Below are 27,625 nucleotides of genomic sequence, written 5' to 3' on the forward strand. Positions count from 1 at the left end.
CTGCAAGGTGTGGTGAGGACTAATGGGGCAAGGGGTTGACTGCATTTATCAATGAAGGTATGAAAGACTTAATTAAATAACGACTCATAAATATTCAGGTCAGCCAAGCTGAGCCCCACAATGATGGATGTCAGGGACTAAAAGGCTTTCAAGGGGAGGACTCTGCAGAGATGTGGGCCCCCAAACGTGTCAGAACGGAAAGGGTACACTGCCCACAGCTTCCGCTGGCTCATGACATATCATTCCCTCGTACCCATCCTGCAAGCCAAATGCACTTTAAGGCAAGCGGTCTGGCTCCCTAAGGAAGAGGCTTCTCCATCAGGACCTTGGAATTTGTAGTTCAGTGATCCCCTTTATCCATGGTTCCGCTTTCTGTGGTTTCAGTTACCTGCGCCCAACCAGTCTGAAAATGCTAAATGGAAAATGCCAGAAATAAACAATTTCTAAGTTGTAAATTGTGCAGCCCTCTGGGTAGTGTGAAATCTGGCGCTGTCCACTCCATCCTATTTGGGATGTAAACGTTTGTTTTATCCAGCATGAAGCTGGATCTGGAAGGAAGGGAGGTGTGAGAGCAAGCGTGCGACGGTACAAGTCTCCAATATGGGGATATGGGACCAGGTACAAGCACGAGTGACCAGGGTCTTTGTGTGTGTGCTCCTTATTCTCCTTTACTTAGCTTCTACCACCACTAAGAATCTGGACCACATCCTTAATCATGTTGAGGGCCGGGCGCGGTGGCTCACGCCTGTAATCCCAGCACTTTGGGAGGCCGAGGCGGGCGGATCACAAGGTCAGGAGATCGAGACCACGGTGAAACCCCGTTTCTACTAAAAATACAAAAAAAATTAGCCGGGCGCGGCGGCGGGCGCCTGTAGTCCCAGCTACTCAGGAGGCTGAGGCAGGAGAATGGCGTGAACCCGGGAGGCGGAGCTTGCAGTGAGCCGAGATTGCGCCACTGCACTCCAGCCTGGGCGACAGAGCGAGACTCTGTCTCAAAAAAAAAAAAAAAAAAAAATCATGTTGAGCTGCTTTGAGCCTCAAGATCTTTCTCAATAGGGCAGTAACATCTAACCTACTGCTCCCCACCCACCCCACCCAGTCACACACTAGCTTTGCTGGCTGCTTTGTTCTCTGACCTTGACATGCTCTCATACCCCATGCCCTAGTGCAAGCCCTTCGCTCCGCTTAGCAGGCTGTCTCCTCTGCTGTTTCCGGATCACAACCAAATTACCCATCAAATGGCACCTGCTCTCCCACACCCTCCCCAAAGCCACCAGGAAGCTGCATGCTCCCTCAGCACTTCTGGACCTCTTACTATACTACTGTGATACATCTGGGCATTTACATCTCTCCCAACCCCACTGAGCTCTAAAACTCCAGCACTTTCCTGTTCCTCTGCAGTTGCCAAGCTCCTTCTTCAGAAAAATGCTGCTCCCTCCCTCTGCGCCACCTTATTCTTCAGGTCAAAGCTTGTCCAGTTTGAAAGTGTGCTCCTAACCCTCCAGAAGCACTCTTATTTCCGTTCAGAGCCCCCTAGTGACTTGCAGTTCATTTGTGTTGTCAGGCATCTGTATCCCCTGTGAACTATAAGCTTTCCTAAGCACAGGGGCTTACCAGTTTTGTTCCCCATGTATAACTAGGGCCTCTCCTTCACTGTTAAATGTGCCTCAAAATGGTAACAGCTTGGGCTTTAGAACCAGACAAGTTCAACTTATTACGGGCCTCACTGCTCTGTAACTACCCCCAGGCAGCTGTCATGGCAGCCGAGTGTGACGCCCACCACTCAGAGTGTGCCAAAGTGCCTAGAACACTGTGGACACTCAGGGAACCCGTTCCCTCTCCTTGCTTGCCTTCTTCTCGCCGTAACAGCACCTGGTACATGATAGGGGATCAACGAACATCTGTTGAATGAACGAATCCTCACAGGAGGCAAAACCATGCCCATTAAACTACAAGAGTTTGGTTTTTTTCTAAGTTTCTGATAGGGGTATTCATTTAAAGCTAAAGTCGGTCATTGTTGTGAGCCTCCCTGATTAAACCCTCACCTGGCAAACCAGGGAGTCTTTCTCCACTATACAGCCTGCTTCCCTCTCCATACCCCTCCTACGTCCAGGCTCTCCCACATTTCTCCTCAGGCCTCAATCCAAGGGGTAGGTCCCCAGCTTGTGGAGACACACACAGGATTCAACAGCCATGACAATCTCCAGGGAAAATGCTTGATATAAAATTACTTACCTAGTATGACCTCATTTTTTTTTTAAAGGTTTATGGGTGAAGTTTCTTCTTTATGCTTTTCTGTATTTTTTAAGTATTACAATGAGTATGTATTATGACTATAATTAGAAAAAAATCAACATTAACAAATTCAAGATAACATCAAATTTGCCTAAAACCAATTCACCTAATAATCAATTTGCCCAGTGACATATTCACCCACAATTCACATTTTAGACATTTACCACATTCACATTTTACATACAACATAATGAAGCCCTCCCCACAAAAAAAAATCATTTTTAGATGCCAATTTTTCTTTTTTTAAAAAATAAGTATTGTTTTCATCCAATTCCTCTAAAAGTACCTCTGCCTTTATTTTTAATAAAACTTTGTCTAGTGTAATTAATGCCTTCAGATGTGATAGGTAAAGCACCTCCTCGACAGCCTCTAAGGCATCTCTGTTGAGGTTTCATTTACTCTAGTCTTGAGTACGTTTAAGGATTTTTAGCATTTCTTTTAGGAGGTCTTGTTTTAATTGGCTTAAAATGAAAAACATTTCTGAGATGCAAAACTTCTCAAGGAGAAACCATCCCAACCAATACATAAAATTACTTAAACACCCAAATTTTAGTTAAAGCTGTTAAGTGACTTGAGTGTGAACAGGTCAGTTCACCCCAAACTAGTCAGGACCCAAATCTTCCAGCACTAATAAATATAGTACACCAGTGTCATCAGAGCCCAGCTGTTCACTATCGCTCTTTGCAAATCTCTCCCCCTCCTCACCTCCAGCAGGCCAGCTTTAAGGGCATCCAAAGAGCAGAAATGTATTTTAGCTGTTCTGAAACTAGAGGCATATGCAAAATAGAGCTAATTACCCTTGCCTTCTCAACGATAATATCCAAAGAGATACTAAGGCAATGCTGTTGAATAGGAAAACACAGGGTCATATTTCAGGATTAAGTTTTAGAGTCAAACAGAACCAGGCTCAAATCCAATTTACTGTGTGACCCTGGACAAGACACTCTGCCAAAATAAACCTGTTTCCTCATCTGTAAATGGTGACGCCAATGAATATGTGTCAAATCTTATAGGTTGCTATAACAATGGCTCTACCGTTTAACACCTAGTAGATATACTCAATAAAAGGCAGCTACTGTCAGGAATTTTTCCCAGACCCACTCACTGCACTTGAACCCTTGCCAGAAGCAGACAGGCACGCTGTCTCCTCAGAAGCGCGCACTGCATTTGTCTTGGCACTAAGGGAGAGAACGTTTTTTAATGAAAAGGTCAGTCTGCCCCAAACCCACATTAATTTTGTTTTGTTTTTAAACAGGGCTTTGCTTGACTCCACTTTTTTCTCCCTACTCTGGGCCTGCCCAAATTTCCTAGCAGGAAGACAGATTTGAGAATTAGCAGGGGTGGTTTGCCAGATGTTCCTTTGCAGTCTGCCTTTGTGACTGCCCTCTGACTAATTCAAACTAGGTTTAACCTAGTACTGGAAAAAAAAAAGTCTGATTGCTTAAACATGTCCTACCTGCTTGCTAATCCACATAAAGCTCCAATAAGAAAGATCTAAAGAAAAACTTAACATTTTCCTCAGAAACTAGGGGAAGGTGTTAAATAGCTTACCCGCGGTCACCAGGCCTTGGAGGAGAGAAGGATCAGATTTGTCCTTCCTGAAGGCCAGGGCTTTTTCTTCCAACCACTGGACCAGGCTCCCTTCAGACATTAATCAAACACTGCACCACACTGGTGGTGGCTTCAGAAGCATAAGGTAGACCTCATGCAACTTGGAGTACAATTCAACTGAGAGGCCAAGGTTTGGCAATATTCAATTTGTACATCATAAAAAATTATTTAACAATATCCAAGTCCTAGATTGATTGTATAATTCAGCCAGGATGTAAAACAATGGAATTTCTCTCTCCAATTCAGCTGCATCCCCTTTTACTGCCTTGATCTTGTCTGACATCTTATTTTCTTATTTGCTCAGAAATTGTCTTTTCTTGAGGCTGGGCGCGGTGGCTCAAGCCTGTAATCCCAGCACTTTGGGAGGCCGAGACGGGCGGATCACGAGGTCAGGAGATCGAGACCATCCTGGCTGACACCGTGAAACCCCGTTTCTACTTTAAAAATACAAAAAACTAGCCGGGCGAGGTGGCGGGCGCCTGTAGTACCAGCTACTCGGGAGGCTGAGGCAGGAGAATGGCGTGAACCCGGGAGGCGGAGCTTGCAGTGAGCCGAGATCGCGCCACTGCACTCCAGCCTGGGCGGCAGAGCGAGACTCCGTCTCAAAAAAAAAAAAAAAAAAAAAAGAAATTGTCTTTTCCTTCCTCCCACTCTTATCTGGGAACCTTCAATGGGTACTTAGGCTCACTCCAACTAGATATGCAAAATTTCAAGAAACTAGCTGGTGACAGTGTTAGGCTGAAATGCGTTATTTACAAACAAAATCCACAACCAGGATGACCTAGACACAAACTTTAATGGAATCTCAAGCATTCAACCTCTTTCCAGTGTTAGATTTCCTCAATTCTAACCTGGACCAAAATTCAAATAGCCATAGATCACTTGGCTATCCCAAGTGAGGAAGAATTGTTTGTTAGAACACTTAAGCCAATGAGCGCTGAAGGGTGAATGCTCAGAGAGCATCAGGACACAGCAGTATCAGCTGCAGTATGAGGCTCTTCATTTACTTACCTTTTATACTCACAATCACCTTAAAAGGACATTGCTCATCTCTGCTGAAAAGGAATACGAGCTTCAAAAAAAAAAAGAAAAATGCCGTAACTGCATGAGCTCAACAGCTAGTAAGTGCTGAAGTTAAGACCTGAATGCAGCTCTGCCTTGAAAAGAGGCATTCTTTCCACTACACACAGAAAAGTTGTGTACTAAATGTTTTAATTCAGCTGATATGATAAAATGGCAGTCAAGATGAACTGCCTGATGGGCAACTTTGCTGAGTATTTCTAGCATGTGCCAAACCTGGCAGATGATGTATCCTATGGAATTTAATTCTTACAACCAGAAATTAGGCATCCGTACCACAATGCTAATGCCATCCCCCTTCCACTCAACAAAATGCCCACACAGACCTCTTATTTTCCATGCATCTTTATCACAATGCCAATGCCATTTCCCTTCCACTCAACAAAAGGCCTACAGAGACCACTTATTTTCCACGAGGCCCCAATCTTCTAGTTGGCCCCAACATCTGGTCATGCCTCAAACTCCCTGTATTCTCCCCCATGTTAAACCAATATGGCAGGTTTCAAGTGAAACACCACTCAAGTCAGAGCCTCAAGGTGCTTCAACTTCTAATCCTTCCTTCACGGAAGCTCCGATGCTTTGGATATTATGATCTTGAGTGGTGATCAAAATAAGATTACAAACAAGAATTTCCAAAGAACTCAGAATTAATGAAGTCATGCTAATTTATATGGTGCAGCCACTTACTAGCCATATTACTAATTAAAATACAAAAATTTAACAAAAAAAATTAACTTTCATTGGAATCTATGTTCCTTGAAGTCAGCAACCAGGAAGATTTCAGGCACAGAGACAACTCAAAAACATTTGTTGAAAAAACAAGGGACGAGAGATTAAGTTATTTTCTCTAGGCTTCAGGCCTCACCTTACTGTTCAATACTTGTTTCCCCACATCCCAGTTATACTACTCTTCTTTAAAAATTCTGTTCCTAACATGTGAAAATTCTACTTCAAACCCTTTTGAAAATGAAGATTTTCATGCTTTCCTACAGCCTGTTTGGTTAACAGCCAAATTCAAAGCTCTTCATACAAGTACTGCAAGGGGCCAGGTGCGGTGGCTCACACCTGTAATCCCAACGCTTTGGGAGGCCGAGGCAGGCAGATCACTTGAGGCCAGGAGTTCAAGACCAGCCTGGCCAACATGGAGAAACCCCATCTCAACTAAAAACACAAAAATTAGCCAAGTGTGGTGGTGCGTGCCTGTAATCCCTGCTACTTGGGAGGCTGAAGCATGAGAATCACTTGAACTCAGGAGGCAGAGGCTGTAGTGAGCCAAGATTGTGCCACTGTACTCCAGCCTGGGCGACACAGCAAGACTCTAGACAAAGTGCCACAAGGCCAAGGGGGAGCTAAGAAAATACCAGGAGTCCTTGCAGCTCACCTTTCTTCTACCCATCCTGAGTCTATCTTATAGGGATTACGACTTAAGAGTCCATGAATAGAACTCTCCTTTCAAAAGCCAACCCTGGCAAGTCTGGCAGAGGAAACCCTTCTTTGGAGGTTTCTGAGAACAAATCTGGCCTCAGAAAACATGCTCTCAACATGCTACAGTTCAGTTCACTAAACCAGAGTCCTGTAAGACATTCCATTTGACCTCTTCCCACATCAAAAGTGAGTCAGTAGAACAAATAATACAGAATAGCAAGAACACACTTTACGAGATGGGCAGAAGTAGAGAGAAATTATATGATCTTTGATGTCACTTGACAGTTTCTTCAACTACTGCAAATTACTGCTTTCATCTTCCTATCAGTGGATTTCTAGCTTAGCAATAGCTCATGCTCACCATAAACCTCACAAAAGCCTACTGAGAAAACCTGGTATCACCCTAATGTACAAGTTGCTCCACTACACCCACAAGTACTACTTCACTTGGGGGATTTATCCTGATTACGATATATCCGAGGACATGAGCTAACCTTATTCCCCTCTTCAGGTGTGCGGTTCTTACAGAATGAGTGCTGTTAGACCACCACCACTCAAATTCCAGGGAATTAGTGATGTGCTAACATACTCTGGTTATAAAACACATTCCTACATTTGACTTGGGATAAGAAAACCAGCTAGTGACTCCTGAGAAATGTTTTAAGGTCCCCTGTTAAATGAAGTAGACAAGGGTCATAACTTGCTTCTAAGAAAACTATGGGGATTAAGAAAATCACCTTGAGCCAAGCTAAAACTTCAGTTGCTGCCTAGAGATGGCAACATGAAATACAGACTCCTCTCTCAATGGAAATGGTTGAGAAGAGGCCATCACAGACAAAATGAATGAGAAGGCTCATTAGGTGCCTTCTACTTTGAGATTTTAAAATTTAAATATTTTAAATTTAAATTTTTAAAGAAGACTGGTTATTTTTAAGGAAAAAAAAAAGTTATTCAACAATTTAGGCAGATGACAAAGACCATGCTTGGAAAACTAGCTTTATGGGAATTTTCATTGTTAAGAAACCAAAGTGTTCACATTTGGGTCATTCAACATGACAAAGGCCACAATGGTATCGGTTTCCTTAAAAGAGAAGTCTACTAAAATAGTCTCATATTTAAGAAAACCTAAGTGAAAAACATGTAACCTAACACAGCTTAAAAATTACAGGAAAAATTTGTACCTTTAAAGTCACATTAAAGAGAGTCAAAAAAATCTTACGGGTTATCAAGGAGACCACAAAAAACATGAACAGCTAAAGTGGATGCCAGTAGCCTAAGTTTACTAACAGTGATAGATGAAAAATACAGTTACAATAAGTATGGCTAAAATGTTTAATATCCCATAACAAATGCTTATTGAAGCCAATGCTTATTCTTGAGCCAGGCTTTGTATGAAAACTGTAGTAATAGTTTTAAAACTTTTACTATTTTACTATAAAAGCCAAATTAGGATGAACTGAGTGCTTTAAAGAATTTTCAAAAATAATTATTTTACAGTTGGAAAGTGTGTGTCATATATGCAGAGATTTGTTCTGAGTATCTCAAGAACTTCAGGATAAAAATGGTAATGTGAAGTAAGCCAAAGCGACAGAGAGAGAAGTAGTAGCCTAATAGTGCAGTAAAGCTCCCCTAACAGTCTTGGCACAGTGTCCAGGCACGGTCGGTTCTCTGCTGGGGGCGACTTTCTTGGCTGTGAAGGCAGATCATGCCCTCTGTCACTCATGGGGAGCAGTTCTGCCCAACTGTCTCTTTTCGACAACTTTATCATCAATCTCTTTATTAACAGCTCCACTGCAGTCAGAAAACGCAAACAAGGACCAATTCTCATGCCAGATTTCTGGAAATCACATAGCACCAGGCATCACACAGTGTGAAAGTTTCTAAGGAGGGTGCTGTGCCAAGAGAGAGACAGCATCCACAAGGAAGAACACAAAGTTGGGACATTTTACATACACACACACACACACACACACACACACACTCTCTCTCTCTCTCTCTCTCTCTCTCTCTCACTTAATTTCTGATGCCTAGAATCTGAAAAGAACCCCAATACCCACATATATGTATATGCATGGGGATTGAGAGGGGCACGGTAGTGAGACAGAGATCACCTTACTCCCCAGAAATAACTTTGCTATTTTGCACTTCCAGAAGTCTTTGAGCAAAAACAGTATTATACCAAAAAAAAAAAAAAGTTTTAACTATTTTAGGACTACATGACATTATTAGAAAACACACAAGACTGAGATAAATGTCTCCAATGAGCTATAAAAAAAAAACCCATAAAACTGAAATGTTTGAATTATTCAAAATATATATTTTCAGCATGAAATCTGTTGGATCAAAAAATAACATCCTACAAATTAATTAAAGGAAACACTTCTAAAAGGCTTGTGAAGTATTTTTAAGAGACTTAGAGATAATTAAAAAAAAAATCAGGTCATAATCATATCACTAATAAAAACCATCCAGGTTATGTGAAAAATGAGGATACCATCTACGTCGTTTCGAATATTGTGACGTGTGGTGATTAAAAGAGGTGAGACTTTATCATTTAACTACTAGTAACATTAAAACCAGCCCAAGACTAAAACCTACCATAACAAATCTGTTGACTTATTTGAAAAACTGACAAAAAGAATAGTATTCAGTGACTACAGAGGAAAACTCTATAACTTTAAGACTGGTAATATATAACTGAATTTATACTGTTGCAAAATTTTGCATTTTGCTGTGTTATGTCATAATGTTCTGACACCTGTGCTCATGTGAAAAGGGAACGCTGCTGCTTAGACCAAGTTGGCAGTGCCATTCAAGTCCAGGGTGAATCGGTTCTCTAGCATCCAGACTCTATTTATACCAAAATGAAAAACAAAACCAGCACACCTTTCCCTAGTCAATTCTGCAACTCAGTGAGAGGAAGTGTGAAGGGCTGAACATAAGTCCATTCTCACCATTAAAAAACTAAAACAACATATAACAAACAAACTCTAAGCTGGTGGCACAAAGCATTATTCTGTACCTTAGAAATATCAAAGCAAGCCAGGCACGGTGGCCCACGCCTATAATCCCAGCACTTTCGGAGGCCGAGGCGGGTGGATCACCTAAGGTCGGCAGTTCAAGACCAGCCTGACCAACATGGAGAAACCCCGTCTCTACTAAAAATACAAAATTAGCCAGGCATGGTGGCGTATGCCTGTAATCCCAGCTCCTCGGGGGGCAGGAGAATCGCCTGAACCCGGGAGGCGGAGGTTGCAGTGAGCTGAGATCGTGCCATTGCACTCCAGCCTGGGCAAAAAGAGCGAAACTCCGTCTCAAAAAAAAAAAAAAAAAAAAGAAATACCAAAGCAAAAAATAATGCTTTGATACACACACACACACACACACACACACACACACACCCTCACTCTTGCTCACTCTTCTGTTCTTTACCTGAATAGACACATTTCCCACCTTACTGGTGGAATTTAAAGATACCCAAACCAGAGGAAAAAAATGACTGCACTCTTATTTACATTAAAGCATGAATACTTTGAAAGTTAACATTTTAAACAGCAGGTAAACTCTATAAACTCAACAAAAACTGTGCCCTTTGTAGGTGTGACTCTTAGCTGGATTAAAATAGAAAACATATTAAAAGATAATTGCACAAAAAAGCACAATAACTAAAATCAGAACCTTTCACACAAATGTAAAGTTTCCGAAATGTGAGCTTAAGCACAGTCTTAAATTCTACCCTTTTAAGGAAAGGCCTATGAATTGGGAAGGGATGAAGAAAGAAAAAATGTACTTAAAATTCCATCCCTTTCAACAGAATACTTGTGTGGTTTGATCAGCTGTAATGATGTTCCCAGAATATTGAGACAAAAGCAAGTCTCCAAAGAAGAAAAGAAGTTGAAATGATTTCCCAAGTATGTAAAATCACTTCTAGAATAAAGTACAATCACTTCTGAAATACATGGCTCAAAAACATTGAGGCTATCTTCCCTTACTGGTGCCAATAAAAGCTATGTAAAATTTAACAATAATTTTTAAATTGATAAAAGAATGAATTGATTCTATGAGAAACAGATATTAGAATTAAACAGACCACTTGTTTTTATATAACTGAAGGTCCTATTTATTACAGAACATAATATTTCATTTACCAAATTAAGGTCTGAGTGAAGACAGCATCCATTTGTGATGCTGGTTCAAAGAAAAGCTAACAAGCAAAATAAGGCGGAGAAATAAAAATCAAAATAAAACATGTAATTCAGGCTAAAAACCAACTAATTTTCCTTGTACTCATCATTTTCATTAGAATAAAAACAGGTAAAAGTATATCCAAAGGATTGCTCAGTGCTGCTTCAGGTAAACAGTTTTATAATTTAAGTGCATCTAAGTGCACTAACAGTATTTCCAGGGCTCAGTCTACACGTCCGTATACATTAAGGATTTCTCTGTTCATATGTCCATTACAACTTGGAGCTGCTGATCATTTATTGCCACCTTGAAGGCAGCCAGAATTAATACTATGCAGAGCTCTAAAACATTTTAATTTGTGGTGGGAAAAAAACCTCTTAATTAGAAAAATAAAAACTTTATTCTAGACTATACCCACAACCACAAAACACAACTTTTTCCATTATAATTTTACTAATTCAGCAAGATGCATGAAAATGCCAAGAGGCCATGTGGATGATAAAACTCAGAAACTGTGATATATAGTCCTGCATCTAGATGTCTACCAAAGTAGAGGAAGTACAGCCAGTCCAATTCTTTTAGTGTTAACAAGGGAGACAAGGGTAATTCCTACAATATTTTCCCTTTTACTGAATAGTCTCAGAAGTTAAATTTTGCTTTTACTAAAAAGTTATCCTACAATGCAGCCACATCCCCATTATTATATATAGGGAAGGTTATATTAGAATTTTAAAATAGAATTTTAGAAATGATATATGAACAACTACATGTCCTTCAGAACAATGGCTTTGACATAAAGAGGTCCATCTCTCCACTCAAAACACAAGATAACCATACCCAAGAGCTGACCATCACAAAGTACACAGAGCAGCTCACTTCTACACCATGAGTTAAGTATTCAGTGCTGAGCATCTGGGGGATTAAGAAAAGCAATATCTGATTTGCATTTAGTAAAATAAGAAATGGAATCCTGGTTGGTTGTTGTCTGTAATTCTAAATTCACTGAAAAACAACAGTGCCACCTGCTGACATTAAAGTGCTAAATGCTTTGAAAAGGACAGTACACTGTCTACAGGCATAGAATAAATATACAGATAAGTATGGTGTCTACAGACACAGAATACTTTAGAGGACAGAACAGCTAAAATTGAATTAATAGTAACTATATTAATGTTTTCTTCCCTAAAGATCAATTATATGAAAAACAAACACCTAATTATTATCTGAGCTATAAATACAAGGCTGCTGCCAATGGCTTAAGTTAACCAGAAACAAATCTTTTCTAATGTAACCAAATTCTTTTGCAAATCTTCACTTAGAATCACACTATAAACTTATGACAGAACCAATTAAATTACTGAAAAAAAGGAGTAGTCAAAATAAATCAGGCAACTGTGAGATTGTGCTGTTTTTTTTTATTGTGTTTTCAATGGAGAAATACATCATCTGTTTACAAAATAGCTCTTGAAAAATACAAGGAGTACAGATACTATAAAACAAAGCAAACTCCAGTCATGAGACACTACATACATCATGCGAAAGCAACAGTCTGATCTCCAGGTTATGAAAACTATAATTAAAAAGTCACTACACAGAAAAGGTCCAAGTTTCCAGCTTGGCAAAACTTGGGTGCAGTTACATGAAACGTTTAATAAACTGAATTGTTTTCCCCAATGTGTAAACAAAATGACAAGACTAAATCTGTGCCTGGTAATTTCAATCTAACTCTGAAGCTACACAAAACACACAGACACCTTGTACACTTCACCTGTTAGTATGACCAGCTTTTTTCTTCGGTGGTGGAAGGAAGGGCAAGGTGACTGTGTAAAGCAAAGATGTGGGAAGTAGAAATATTGTTTACTAGACATTATAAAGTCATGGTGAAAAGAAAGCTTCGATTAATGCATAGCCTAAGGGGGAAAAGACTACACTCCAACTTCAGAAAATTAATTTAGAAGGATAGGGGAAGAGATTAAGTAATTGCAGTTTAACATGAAAAATGCACATGTGATAGAATGGAGCACAATGGAGGATTCATAAAACATGCTCATCAGAAAAATCTGTTAAGTTTACTTTGTCCAGATTAAGAAAGAGTAAGTTTATCAACATCTGGCATCCCTCATACTTTGTAAAGATTGATCTTCTACTGCTTAATTATGAGAAATTATTTTATTCAAAGAAAAGAGCTCTTAATCTTTTGAAAAAAACAAAATAAAGAAGGAGTAGAGAGCTGACTAGATGTCAAGTGCTTGCTAGAAATGATTTTTAAAATGCTTCTACATGTAAAATGTACTGACAAATTTTGGTAAACCATTTAAAAATAAGAATTAGTTTTAAAATCTTGGAGAAAATGACTTTTTGCCCACATTTAAAACTGAAAATCAATTTTACTATAGATAGGAGTTCTGTGGAGTGTACAAAATTCCTCTTAGAGATCAAATGGCCATCCCAGACAGATACCATGTTTCACAGGCATTACTTTTAGTCACCCTCAAGTTTCAGCCATGGGACCAAAATTTAGTGTTCTGTGCCATGTGGTCACAGGGTCATTGGTTTCACATCATGGCTTAAGAAAATACTGGCATTTTGTTTCTTACAAAATAAGTCCTACCTTGTGCATACAAGCAAAAAGAAAAAGGAAGGGGAAGGTGCAAGAAGCTTTTTGTTTAGTTTGTTTGTTTTGAAGACAACAGATTGAAGGCAAAAGAATACAGAGCTTTCATAAGCTCAAAGAAAAATATTTGCTGGCTGATCGCTGATTTGTATGCACTGTAAAACAATTCCATAAATAAAACCAATATATCATTTCTTAATCATGACCCTATCAAAACCAAGTTATTTCCTAACTATTCTTTCAATGTCAAATGTACCCTAGAGTTGACGTTTCATTTTTAAGGGTTACAGCTACCTCACAGGAACTGAACTAGATGTACTCTTACCCTTTCTCTGAAGTATAACAGTACACCACTGCACAACGGTATCCAATTTGAAGACTAAAGGTAAAGAAAATTCTTCAGGAAAAACTGAAAATCCATCAAGCTGAAACTCTAAAATTAGTTCTACTTTCTAATGAAAAATACATAAAAGTGCATCATCAGAATAAGTAATTCTTATGCCAGTTTGTATTGCAAATTTTCCAAACAATGCATCAAACATAAATCCAATCCAGATGTCAATTATGAATACAAATATAGCTTGAGGTTGTTTTTTTAAAGGCAGTAATTTTTGAAATAGTTAATGCAACTGTTGCTAACACAATAATAATAGTACTCCTGGCTTCACATACTAACCTGGACTTCCGATCAAGTGCTGATTAGCCCAGTAAGGGAGGTCACCAAAAAACCCAAATCCATTTCAGTCATGTCTAGTCTTGTACCCTCCATTCTCCTTTTTTAGCATTTGAAGACAACAGGTTGAGTTGGCAGATATTGTTTATGGACCCCTGAGGTTGTTTTTACCGATTCAATCTCAGTTTTATTGAATTCTTGATAACAGGAATAGGATTTGCAGGGAGAGCAGGGATATCAGAAAGGTCTGTACTGGATGTTTTCTGAGAATGAAAGCAAAGAACACAACATTGTTCAAAGCACCATAATTTAACAATGAGATGTATTTAAGAAACCTTATGAGAAAAGCATTACAAATTTAAAAACTCTATAATGTTGTCAAAATGGAATGTAAATATGACTATCACATTATTTAACAAATAATGTGTTCAACAAAGGAATTTTCAAATAGGTATATTTTAACAATATTTTAAAAACTCCTAAGTAATTTCAAATAGTTTTTTAAATTGTTCCTCTAAGAATCACCTATCACATAATGCTTAAGTTACTGCTAAACCGTATTCACTTATTACCACACTAATAGCGGTAATATTAACTAGTATTGGAGCACCCCCAAGTGGGAGAATACTTAAAGTTCATTTTATACAAAGCAGCAGCAGTAAATTTATTTTCTGACACTGTAAATTATACAATTAAATCTATACAGCTGAGCAATAATTTAATCATCCTACATTTTAGATAGATTATTTTCATATTAATTAGATTAAATTCACAAGCTTTCTTTAACACTAAAAAAAATACAGAGATGGATCTTTTAAAGTTTTATTATGGAAAATTCCAAACATACACAAAAGTAGAGAGCACTGTATAATGGATCCCCATGTATTCATTACCCAGCTTCATCAATTGTCAAATCTAAGCCACCGTCCTCCCACTTTCAATTCACCTTGTGTTATTCTGAAGCAAATCCTAGCGATCCTATCATTTCATTTATAAATATTTCCAGATTTATCTCAAAACAGTAAGAATTCTTTATTAGGTATAGCCACAATATTATCACCTCCCCAGAAATAAGTACATACCTAACATTACCAAACATAGGAATGTATTTTTTTTTAAATCAACATAATCATTCTTCTTACATAACTGGGTGATTTTTCTCTCTATGGCTCTATGAATCCTTTCATTAGAAAGAAAATTCTACTCACTCATAAAAATATCTGAAAGGTAAATGCCCATGGGTACTAATTACTACAGGGATAAATTCAGTAAGACAAAACTATGAAAATAAGTCCCTAGAGAGTATGTGGCAAACCAAACACATGCAATCACAGGACAGTTTACGAATGATAAACAAGTTTGTCCACGTATCAATATTAAACATGCTTCCTGATGTTAGTTACTCCCCCTAAAGTTTTATTAGATTATGGAAAAGGTATTCTGGAAACTAAACATAATATTTATATATCTTTAGAGACTATAAAAGTTAACATCTAGCAAAAGCACATTTTTAAATGATCACGTTAAAATAACTCTGAGCTGCAAAGCAGCAAAATATCATCATAGTATCAGTACAGCAGCAGTTGTTATCTCAGTTACTTTGTAGAGATTAACCAGTTTTATCATCTATTAAAGAATATATCTACTTTGTGTCAGAGTTTGAGCTAGACGTTAGGGTTCATTCATGTGAAAGGATTCACTAAGAAAATTATTTAACAAAATGAAGGTTCACAAACAAATCAATGAAAAAAGATTCCAGATGCCTACTGTGAGATTCCGTATGTGAGGGTCTGTCACAAGTAGAATTGCTAGGACAAATGAAAAAGTAATTCTGAAGAGCTATGGGCTATATTAATAACTAACTGAAATCAGTAGTGGAAAAATAAGGCAGAAATACATTTTTAAAATAAAAATAAATTAGCCTTTACAAAAGAAATACATGAAGAATGTTTTTTAGTTCATTCCTAGTTTGAATTTCACTCTTTGACCTACAAATAAAACTTACATATGAAACCTGTATAAGTGACTAGTGAAAATTTAAATGATTTGCAGTATCAAATAATATATTAATATAAGGGGATGAGTTAACATTGAAACAGTCCCAGAGAACGGTTCCGTCAAATCCAGGGCCCTGCCTTAAAACTACAATAAATACGTTTATAGGCTAGCAAGTAATTACTTTCACAAAGATTAATTTTAATAGTCTTCTATGAACTCTCACTTTAATTCAATATACCACACTAATCTTCAGGACATTTACAAAATTCTCCTTGCTTTTTGCACTTAGTACCTGAGAGGCCAACAGAGAAGCCGCTGTCTGAATAGTTTCTGATTGAGTTGTACTTGTCTCTGTATCAAGTTGTTCCTGTGAGACAAAGAGGATGGGGAAGGGGGAAAAGAGACTTAAAAAAGAATAAAAGAACATAACTGGGTTTGGTGGCTAATAAAGAAGACAAACTGGAAGACAGGAGGGATCAAGAGAAAGATGTGACTACATTACAAAAACACCTAGTGTGTAGATGCTGTAGGTTATTTCACCATTTCAGATATTAATAAATTTCTATTTGCCTACTTAAATCTTATAAGGCATGGGTCAAAATAGCTCATGACTTTCCAACCAGCTCCAACTTGGGACATTTTAAGCAAATGATAATTAAAAACACACATAGGCACATCATGAAATGTTGCCCAGACAATAACAGAGCATAAACCCAAGGAAAATTCTTAGCTTTGAGGGAGAAAACAAAAAAACAAAAAAACAAAAAACTTATTCAATACTACTAAATAAAACAACCCCACACCTTTAATTAAAAGTAGAAAATATGTCTTAAAAAGATTTCTCCCTCCTTATGGTCTCTTCACCCCTCCTCAGTAATCAGTGCACTGGTTCTACTCATCAGAAAACACAGGGTAAAGTATGTCATACCATTACTCTAAACTTTTTAAAAGCAGTACACAAAAGAAAATAATATATACACATACATATAAAAATAAAAATATAGGTCAGACCTGGTGACTCACACCTGTAATCCCAGCACTTTGGGAGGCCGAGGTGGGCAGATGAGAAGGTCAGGAGTTCAAGAGCAGACTGGCCAACATGGTAAAACCCCGTCTCTACTAAAAATACAAAATCAGCCAGGCGTGGTGGTGCATGCCAGTAATCCCAGCTACTTGGGAGGCTGAGGCAGGAGAATCGCTTGAACCCGGGAGGCAGAGGTTGCAGTGAGCCAAGAACATGCCACTGCATTCCAGCCTGGGCAACAGAGCAAGACTCCATCTCAAAAAAAAAAACAATTTAAAAAAGAAAATAAAAATATGAAAACTTCAATTTGAATGAAACTATACCAAAAAAATGAAACACTGCTTTCTCCTATGAAATTAAAAAACGTAAATAAGATGTAAGAAGTAGGAATGGAAGACATGCAGGCTTCCTAGAGGACAACTTGGTGATGTATACCAAACTTTAAGCATACTATTTTCCTCAATAATTCTTCTTCCATTGATTTATGATAAGTAAATAAACATGAATGAATGGCAGATATGATATTTAGCTGTAACCAGTATTACAGTAGGAAAGCACAGCTTGCTTTTTTAAATGGAAATAATTGCTATGGATAGGAAATTGGCTGGATAAAAATAATCACAGCCTTAAGACGGCATTCTGTGAAGCCATTAATAATTTTGTAGATTACGTAATGACACAAACATTTTTTTCTTGGTTTACAAAGTACATTGAAATTATAAAACAAGGGCATTATGCACAAAACCTAAGAGAGTATTTGTTAAAATATCCATCAGAGAAATCTGGAGAATTTGGGAGAAGGGGGAGAATTTCTAATTTTTCCACAACAAAAGAAAGTTAAAAGCCTTCAATATATTTCAAATTCTAGGGGAAAAAATGAGTCTTTTACATTTTGGGGAAAAAAAATTTCTTCCAACCCTACAACTCGTTCAAGCCCCATGCACCCCAGGTTCTAGCCAAAACCTTATGCCAAAAACTGCTTCTGTAATCATACCATATTCTCAACCCAACAGAGAGAGATCATGATCTCAGCCTGGACTGTCAAAAATCCTATGTATCCTTCGAGGCCACTTCAAATGCTACTTCTTTCTTCAGTGAAGACATTTACTGCTATTTCTGCAGTCAGAAATAACATCTTACTTCTCTCGCCCCTTGGCCCCCAGCCCTCAATTACTTTGATTTTCTTTGATAATGTAATTAATTACATTCATGACTTATCTTCTCTACTTAATTATAAGCTCCTTTAAAGGCACAGAATGTGTTACACTCATCACTATATTCCCTTCAGTGTTCAGCATTACATAATTAACAGTAAAAATGAACAAATACTTCTCCACAAACAACACTAAAAAAATCTAAAACCTATAGCACAAAATACAATATTTTAGAGACATTTCTATTACATCTTCTGAACTCTCAATTGTGTATGTATTCTAAAGGCTAAATTAGTATACCTTTGCTTCTGTTTTATCATGTCCACTCAAAGCAAGACAGTTAGCATCTTCACTTGTTTCATCCTGTTTTTAAAAAAAAAAGCTTTATTCTCTAAAATGAAAAATTTAGATTATTTGCCAATCAATGCTTTACTTTATAAACTTTTTTAAAACTACAAAATAATTAAACCTGTAAGATCAACTATAGCCTTAAAATAGATAACTGGTTCTTCTTTTAAAATGTTTTTATCAAATTAAATTTGGCTTCAGAAGCTAATAAAATTTTAAAAAGCATCAGGAAAACTGTTACTGCAGATTACCACCTAAAGAACGTTTCCAAAACCACTAAGAGTTCATAGAAATATATTTTGTAAGGAAAAGAAAAAAAAAAGAGATCCTGATCAAACAACTTTAGGAATTTGGCATAGTTATCACCCCCATTCTGGAAGCCTCACATAGAGTGGCACACAGAAGGTTCTAATCAATTCTACCAAGAAAGAACACCACTTTAATCTTCCCAAGCCTAGTTAACCGGAGAATCCTTGTTCCTGGTACAACCTACTAACATCCTACAGAACACAAGACTCGAGAAACGCCTTGCTTGGGTCTTAAGAACTATTTTGACACTATTTTCTCAGCAGAATTAAAATTTAATTTTAAATGTGACTCTTAAAACAGGCATAGAAAAACCACAGGCTAACTTACAGCTTAGAAGAGATTTAATACAGTACCAGTCAATTCCAATAAGGACTTTATTTGTACCCTGCAAATATGCAAACTTTAAAAATAGTAATGTGTCACAATTGGCCAAATCTGAATACTGACTGATATGTAAAACTATGGATTATCAATATTTGTGTGATAAATATACTGTACTTATATTTTATAGAAGTCCTTATTTTTAGATATACAAAGAAATATTTTTGGTTATGCCTGGGGTTTGCTTCAAAACAATGGGGAAGGAAGTGATGTGGGTACGTAGATAAAACAAGGCTGGCTGTGAGTTGTTAACTGTTGAAGCTAGGTGATGCAAACATGACAGTTCGTTATACTTATGACATGTTTGAAATTTTCCATACAAAAAGTTTTTTATATATATATATATGTGTGTGTATATATATATATATATATATATAGAGAGAGAGAGAGAGAGAGAGAGAGGTTAATTTAGCTATATAATCCAGGAAACAGAGTAAACATTTTCCATTTTTATTTCACATTACCATTTATATTTATTTGAAAAACCTTAGGATATGATGACCATTAAGCAGAACTAAACTACCTCAGAGTATCTAAAACTCTCCTATCTATATACATTTAGTGCATTACTGAGTGAGGCCAGTATTTATTTCTGGTTTGCTAAAATTTCTAATACCGAGTACTCATTAGCAGATAATAAAAGACCCAATTTAGAAGGGCTTCAAAATGAGGATTATTTCTACTACAGCAAATTTCTTTGACTAAAGCACTATGAGATTTAGGCCTGGGTTCTAATCCTGCCTCTAACTGTAACTAGATCTGTAACTGGAAAAGCCACTGAACAGCAAGTTCTTCTGGTAGGAAATGAGATTAGCCCATGGAATAACCTAATATCCCTTATCTTCTTAAAATGCTATGTTTCTATTAATCAACTCCATAGAAATGCCATAAGCAAAATTCAGACTGAGAAAATATATACCAAAAAAAAAAAAATTACAGGAAAAAGTGGGGAGGGATGGAGGAGGGAATCTGTATTTTAAAGGACACTTACAGATATCAAACAATTGCAACACAGGGATCTTTTTCGATTTCCGGATTTGAACAAATAGCCTATTTTTAAAACAATCAATGAAACAATCGGGACATTTGAGCACTGACTAGATGTTTGATGATATTAATAAATTGTTAATTTTTGTGAGTAGGCTAATTTTACTCTTAATGCTTTCATTCTTAGATATGATTTTTAAGATTCTAATTAAACATGTCTAGATTTTGCTGTTAAGTAATTCAATCGCAAGAGAAAACGAAAAAGGCTGAAAGAATTAAGAATACAAAGATTGGCTGAGAGTTAATTATAACAGAAGCTGTGTGATGGGTACACAGGTACATAAAATGATTCTTCTATATGTATTTTTAATTTTCCATACTTAAGTTTAAAAATTCTATATTCTTATTGCTTTTCTAAACCAGACAAGAAACACAAGTGTTATTCTACCAAGGTAAGTGCAAATAAAATTGCAAAATACCGCACTGGTACAAACTTATTTAGAACTCTTAGGGTGCCATTTTTAACATTAAAAAAAAAAAAACCCAATGTTAAATGCATAGAATTATACTTAAATACACTTTACTAATGTCAAAAGAAATCTGAATTCTGAAATGCCCTGACAACTTCAAACCGGTTTGTAACTGACACAAAAATTTAGCATATTCTTAAGCTGCTGCACAACACAATCATGTGGCAGTGGGGCTCTTAATAAGATCTCCAGGCCTAACTTCTAGAAGATCTCTGATTCAGTTCGTCTGGAGAAAGCCCTAAAATCTTTATTGAAAAACAATAACCAAAGAAAACCCAAAAACTAATTCTGTTGCAAAACCAACAATGAAAATCACTGCCTTAAGAGATAATTACACAGACACAGATGAGTTTTCAGAACACATCTTCTAAGTTACGATGATTTACAGTGGGCCCTTCATATCTGTGGATTCTGCATCTGCGAATTCAACCAACCATGGATCAAAAATACTTGGAAAAATAAAAAATAATACAACAATAAAAATGACACAAATTAAAAAATACATCATAACAATAACTTAAACGGCATTTACATTGTATTAGGCATCATAAGTAATCTGGGGGGATTTAAAGTACTACACAATACTCATTTTTCATTCTCATTTACCATCTTAAGAGTGACAAAATTCATCAGATTACTTTTAGTTAATAGCAGCTATTTCAAAAAAAAAAAAACTGAAGTCTTCAGAGAATAAGCTAAATAATAAAATAATTTTCACCATTCTTAATCAAAACATAATAGAATCCATGAGCAATCTAGAGGGTTTTTTCCCACTCTAAAGAAATTTTGTTGTAATAAGTAAATTACTAAATACATTCTGAGCTTAAAAAAAAAATCACAATGAAATTGGTGCTTTTAGACTGTCACCTCTGGGGAAATAGCGAATGCCTCATTGATTGGAAAACAACATGAAAGTGACTCGAGGGAGAAATAAAATTGTGTAACAAGACTACCTCTATTTTAAGACTCATACCAAATCAATGTACACTTTTAATGGTTTTCCCAAAACTAAGACTGTAACAATTGTAAACCAGCTAGTATAAAAAGTTAATACAAGCTCACAAAACATAGTGGTTCCTGTGACCTCAACACTTTGGGAGATCAAGACAAGAGGACTGCTTGAGCCCAGGAGCTGGAGATAAGCCTGGATAACATAGCAAGACTCTGTCTTGACAAAAAAAAAAAAGTCTTTTTTTAAATTAGGCACGCATGGTGGTGCGCACCTGTAGTCCCAGCTACTGGGGAGGCTGAGGTGGGAGGATTGCTTGAGTCTGGGAGGCAGAGGTTGCAGTGAGCTGAGATTGCTCTGCTGCACTCCAACCTGGGCAAAAGAGCCCAGGTTGGGCTCTTTTTCGTTTGTCTCAAAATAAAAAACAAAAAACTAAGCTGGGCATGGTGACATGCACCTGTGGGTCTAGCTACCTGGGAGGCAGGAGTCTGTGCCCAGGAGTTTAAAAAAAAAAAAAAAGCAAATGATGCTAGAAAGTTTCTTTAAGGGTTAGGGAACTAACCATTTAGGGTTCAAAAACTAATGTGGCTGTGTGTACTTGTTTATCATTCAATAAGAATTCCCTGAGAACCTCTAGTATTCGATGGTCCTATAATACCAAGTACAGGAGAGAAACTTCAAAACTCCATTTGGATCATAGAAACAAAAAACTGTCCAAAGGACCATCAAAAAATCAGTGCAAAAAAAGACAGTCATTAGAGAATAATAAGTTAAGAATACATATAATTCCATGTTAAATTCTGTTGTAGACAATACCTGCTAACTACACGCACTAAAGAAGTTTAAATGAGAGGGCATAGCTTTATGGCAGAGGTAGTTACTGAGAAGAATGGGAAAGGTGAAGAGAAACTATGGCACTAAAACACTACAGACACACCTATGATTTTCTAAAAGCTTTGTTCCTTGATCCTTCTCTATTTTGGTTCATAAAGTTTTCTTCCAATGGATTTAAAAATAGGCAGCTGGTGTTGCCATGGCTAACTAATATGTTTTTTATATATATACCTCTTCTGTTTTGGTTTTCTTGGGACTCTCTTCTTTATGAGGTGAGGATGTCCTCTTGACTCCTACTATAGGAGTAGGTATTTTTGTTGCTGCATTTCCTGAAGTTGCTGCATTTCCTGAAGATCTAGGTGGTGGGTTTACCAGACGTGTTGAAGAAACAACTCTGGAGACCGTAGGCTTTGGTGGTGGAGAAATGGCTGGTTGTGTGGCAGTTTGAGGAATGCTTTCACTCGATGTACCTAAGGAGTAAATATATGAGCATATACAAATTAACCACATCAGTATCAAGTTGTTAAGTTTTTGTTTCTCTGAATTTGATTTCATGAATAACTTTACATGCAAAAAATAAACTGGCATTTAAAAAATTGAATTTCAACTACTTAACAAACCCGCTTTTCAAAATGAAGGTTAAACCAAATATAATGTAAGAATTCTCAAACCTGACAAACCCAATCTCCTTACCCCCTGAGCTTTCACTGGAATTTACTTGTGGCACAGAAACTTCAGTAGCCTGTATGTTGGTCACAGATGCTGCTGTTACAGCTGGAGCAGGACTGTTTCTGCTAAAAAAAAAAAAAAAAAAAAAAATTAAAAATTGTCTCAAAATTTAAAAGTAGAAAAATAAATAAAAATAAAATACAATGATCTATAACATGCACAGAAGTTATTTTGTAAAGTAAATGATTCTCTGATTTTACTTCCTATACATACACTTTAGCAACTGACTTTATTGGATAAAGTATAACAACAATAAAAAGTACACAAACCTTCCAAAGCAGCACTGTCTAATGTTACTTCCTGAGATGACAGAATGTTCTGTATCTGTGCTACTGGATATGGTAGCCACTATTAAAACATAGCTACTCTGCACTTAAAATATGACCAGTGAGAGACTATTTAATTTTAATTAAATTTAAATTGTCACATATGGCGGCTGGCTACTATATCGCCAGAGTGGTTCTAAAAGATCTATTCTTAACTGATTTTGGCTAAGAGACTTAACTGAAGGATTTTTTCGAACAAAAATTATTTATTAATAAGAGGCCAGGCATGGTGGCTCATGCCTGTAATCCTAGCACTCTGGGAAACGAGGCGGGAGGATTGCTTGAGTTCAAGTTTGAAACTAGCCCGGGCAACACAGTGAGCCCTCGTCTCTACAAGAAAAAAAAAACCTATATTATTAAAAAAAAAAAAAAAACTTATGAATGAGAAAATGTTCTGAGAAACAGAAAACAGAAATAAACTTCTGTACACAAAGTATAAGGGTTTTGTAAAACCCTAAAAGCCCATCCAGTGGCTCAGTTAAACAAAGACTTTTAAGTGACAAGGAAATATTTCAATATTTAACTTTAAAAATAACTTATTTTAAACCCTCTTTACTCCCCTGAAGTTTCTCTCCCATTTTCTCCTTCTCATGTCAATCTCAAATGACCTTCCTACTTAACAACCAAAAGCCACTAGCCAAATATTACCCCAAATTCTAAGTATAAATATTAAAGAGACACACCTATTTCTATAATTAACCCCTATTCTTTCCTTATTATTCCTTATTATATAAAAAAGCCCAATCTATGTTCTAAATCTCACTAACTCCTGTCATCTCTCTTTTTTTTTTTTTTTTGGTTTTTAATTATTTTAATAAGATCTCCTGTCATCTCAAGAAACTCAAATCATCACTCCTTTACTCTCCCAACCAACTTTCCTGTCTCAAGTAAATTCTACACATTAGCATTTAAATAAACTCAAGTTTTTATTATCTCCTAAAAGAAAAACAAAAGCAGAAAAGTCCTCTGGTTCCTCCCTCTCTCTCCCTCTCTCTCTCTCTCTCTCTCTCTCTCTCTCTCTCTCTCTCTCTCTCTCTCTCTCAGAGCTACCACCCACACTCTGAAACTGGTGAATGATGACGCCATAAGGAGGTAGGCAACACTTGGAAGACTTGTTATTTTTGGTACCTACATGACATCCACGTGGAACCACAGAGCAGTCAGCTTACTAAAGCTACGGATATCACTGGTACATGAATGTAAATGTAGTCAACAGAGAAGGTGTTACCACTCAGGGACAATATCAAGATGGGATAAACAGACAAAAGAATAATGAGAGAGCCCTCAAGGGCACAAATATTAAATGAATAAAAAGAAAAGGACAGTTGGCCAGAGAACAACCACACATGCAGGAGGAAAGCCTGAAATGGCTAGCAAGGTGCCTAGTATATAATAAACACTCAATGCTTGTTGAACAAATATACAACTGTATTCTAAAAACCCAGAAGTTTTATTTACAGAAGTTAGTATTACTTCAAGAAACTAAATTTCAAAACTAAATTTGTGAAATTTAGTACAGTTGTACACGTTTTATATTCGTGCACAAACTCAAAAGGACACAAAGGCTTTTACACATCCCAAAATTCTTATTAGTCAGCTTCTTCACTTAAAAAAAACAAAAAAAAAAACTTTTAAAATGATTAACACTTACAGGACATATTCAGGCCTAAAGTCTTTGAACTATGCATGATTTGCCTAAAAACATATCACACACACCAAGTCCAAAAGAAAGAAAAGACATCCACGAGACTTCAGCATTTTCTATTTCACACTCATCCAGGGAATCCTCCCCAGCTTGCACTTCTGCCATCGGTTATACGTTAACTGACAAACAGACTTCTAAAACTGCCTTTTAAAAATTTTAATATAGGCCAGTCGTGGTGGCTCACGCCTGTAATCCCAGCACTTTGGGAGGCCAGGGTGGGTAGATCACCTGAGGTCAGGAATTCAAGACCAGCCTGGCCAACACGGTGAAACCCCATCTCCACAAAAATACAATTAGCCGGGCATGATGGCAGGTGATGGTAATCCCAGCTACTCGGGAGTCTAAGGCAGGAGAATCGCTCGAACCTGGGAGGCGAAGGTTGCAGTGAGCCGAGATCGTACCATTGCACTCCAGCCTGGGTGACAGAGTGAGACTCCATCTCAAAACAAAAAACAAAACAAAACAAAAACAAACAAAATGTGTGCATGTGTGTGTGTATATATGTGTGTGTGTGTATATATATTTTATATATATATATTTTATATGTGTATATTTATATATAATATATATTTGTATATATTTTATATATTTATATATGTGTGTATATTTTATATATATTTATATATTATATATGTATATTTTTATATGTGTATATTTATATATATATTACACACATATATAAATATACACACATAAATATATATATATATTTATTACTTTTATTTTATTTTATTTTTATTTGTTTTAAAGACAGGGTCTCACTCTGGTTGCCCAGGCTGGGGTGCAGTGGTGGGACCACAGGTCACTGTAGTCTCAACCTTGCAGGTTCAAGCAATCCTCCGACCTCAGCCTCTTTAGTGGCCAGGACTACAGGTGCACACCACCAAACCTGGCTAATTTTTTTACTTTTTTCTAGAGATGGGAGTCTCACTATGTTGCCCAGGCTGGTGTTGAACTCCTGGCCTCAAGTGATCCTACCACCTCAACCTCCCAAAGTGTTGGGATTACAGGTGTGAGTCACTGCACCTGGCTGAAAATTTTTCACTGCTTCATACCCAAGGCAGTGGCATGCGCCTCTAGTCTCAACTACTCAGGAGGTTGAAGTAGGAGAATCGCTTGAATCCAGGAGCTCAAGGCCAGCCTAAACAAAACAGCCAGGCCCCATCTCTTAAAATAATAATAAATTTTTAAATTTTTACCTGCTGTGAATGTTAAGAGAGATACCTAGCTCTAGAACAGGTTTCCCTAACTATCGTAGATACATTCCCTTGTTACAAAGCTATAAGCAGCTCTAGGACAGAAAGGTGGTTTTGTTCCTTTTGTCTGTTCTCATTAGCACACCATACAGTGCACTGTAGCAGTAGCCATCTAAACACATGAACTTGGAGGGGTTATGCGCTAACATTCATTCACATCTGACTGAAGACATTATCAGTGTCAAAAATAAAATGTTAAGTATGACAAGACAAAACCAAAAAGTACTATCCCCAAAACTAGGAATTAAATTGCTATTAGAAAAAATTAGTAGATGGAATGAAAATAACATTCTAAATAGATGACTTTAATAGCAAAATAAGAATGTATCTGATTGATTCAGCAAACAGCCACTCCATTTCTGTTTTCCTCTTTTTCCTTACCCCTGAGAGCTGCCAGAACTGTTCAATGGACTGGTCTTCGTAGCACTAGTAGGTGAAGGCACAGACATGCTGTTATCACTGTCCATAGACAAGTCAAGGCTGCTGTCATTGAGAGCTGTCAATTTGACACCTTCTGTTGAATGCTGCAAACAATGAAACATTTTACTGAATATATCTTTACTTCATCCAGATGCTGAAACATGGAAACCTTTTACTTAACATATATGGTTTTTACTGAAAAGCACAAATCACTAAATCTACGAAAGTTAGATGTGCCATGCTGATTCTAAAAGGCAACAATTTGGGAGTCAAGTACTTTCTTCTAAGAAGGCCTCAAATTAAATATAGTTCTTATGTGGGAGAAAAAAGGAGAAAGAAATGCTGTATTAAATGTATCTACTGACCATAAGATACAACACAAATTAAAAACACTATAATATAAAACAAAAGAATCTCCAATCAGAGAACTCTAAATATATACACATACAAGAAAAAAATGTCTCAACAATAAACATGGTACTACAATGACTCTCTGTAAAGTGGGTCTAGAAGTGATTCTGTTTACATATAGATCTCTAATTATCCTACAATAAACATAAAATTTTTTAAACTTCAAACTTATTGCCACTCCTTACTATTTGTCAATAAAAAGAGCCTCTCTCAAAAGCGAGAGACTTTAGTGCTCTAATTGCAATTTATAATTTTTTAAATGGCACGCTTAATACTGTAAATTATCCTGTGAAAAGAAAAACAGAAATAATTTTCTGAAAACTAAACATAATATACAAATCCTAATGTTGGTCCTCCTTAAAAATCAAAGCACTCCAAAAC

General features: G+C 36.9%; 1 protein-coding gene across 6 annotated transcripts in view; it reads right to left on the reverse strand.

Annotated features, from left to right (window-relative positions):
• Nucleotides 1–11,991: 11,991 nt before the first annotated feature.
• The window catches only part of LOC105467449 (poly(A) polymerase alpha), a 65,116-nt gene continuing 49,482 nt past the window's right edge, over nucleotides 11,992–27,625 (reverse strand). Inside the window, exons 17-22 of one of the 6 annotated variants that reach the window (XM_011717054.3) lie at nucleotides 26,795–26,937; nucleotides 23,091–23,188; nucleotides 22,629–22,867; nucleotides 18,360–18,422; nucleotides 16,174–16,248; nucleotides 11,992–14,146 (exon numbers count right to left, since the gene is read on the reverse strand). In XM_011717054.3, coding sequence (XP_011715356.1) covers nucleotides 14,051–14,146; nucleotides 16,174–16,248; nucleotides 18,360–18,422; nucleotides 22,629–22,867; nucleotides 23,091–23,188; nucleotides 26,795–26,937 — 714 coding nt within the window. In that variant the 3' untranslated portion in view covers nucleotides 11,992–14,050. Of the gene's footprint in view, nucleotides 14,147–16,173; nucleotides 16,249–18,359; nucleotides 18,423–22,628; nucleotides 22,868–23,090; nucleotides 23,192–26,794; nucleotides 26,938–27,625 lie in introns of all 6 variants that reach the window. The other 5 variants (XM_011717053.3, XM_071099634.1, XM_011717055.3 and 2 more) reach the window with 5 other exon arrangements.

The sequence above is a fragment of the Macaca nemestrina genome, chromosome 7 (assembly GCF_043159975.1).
Source record: "Macaca nemestrina isolate mMacNem1 chromosome 7, mMacNem.hap1, whole genome shotgun sequence".
NCBI lineage: Eukaryota > Metazoa > Chordata > Mammalia > Primates > Cercopithecidae > Macaca > Macaca nemestrina.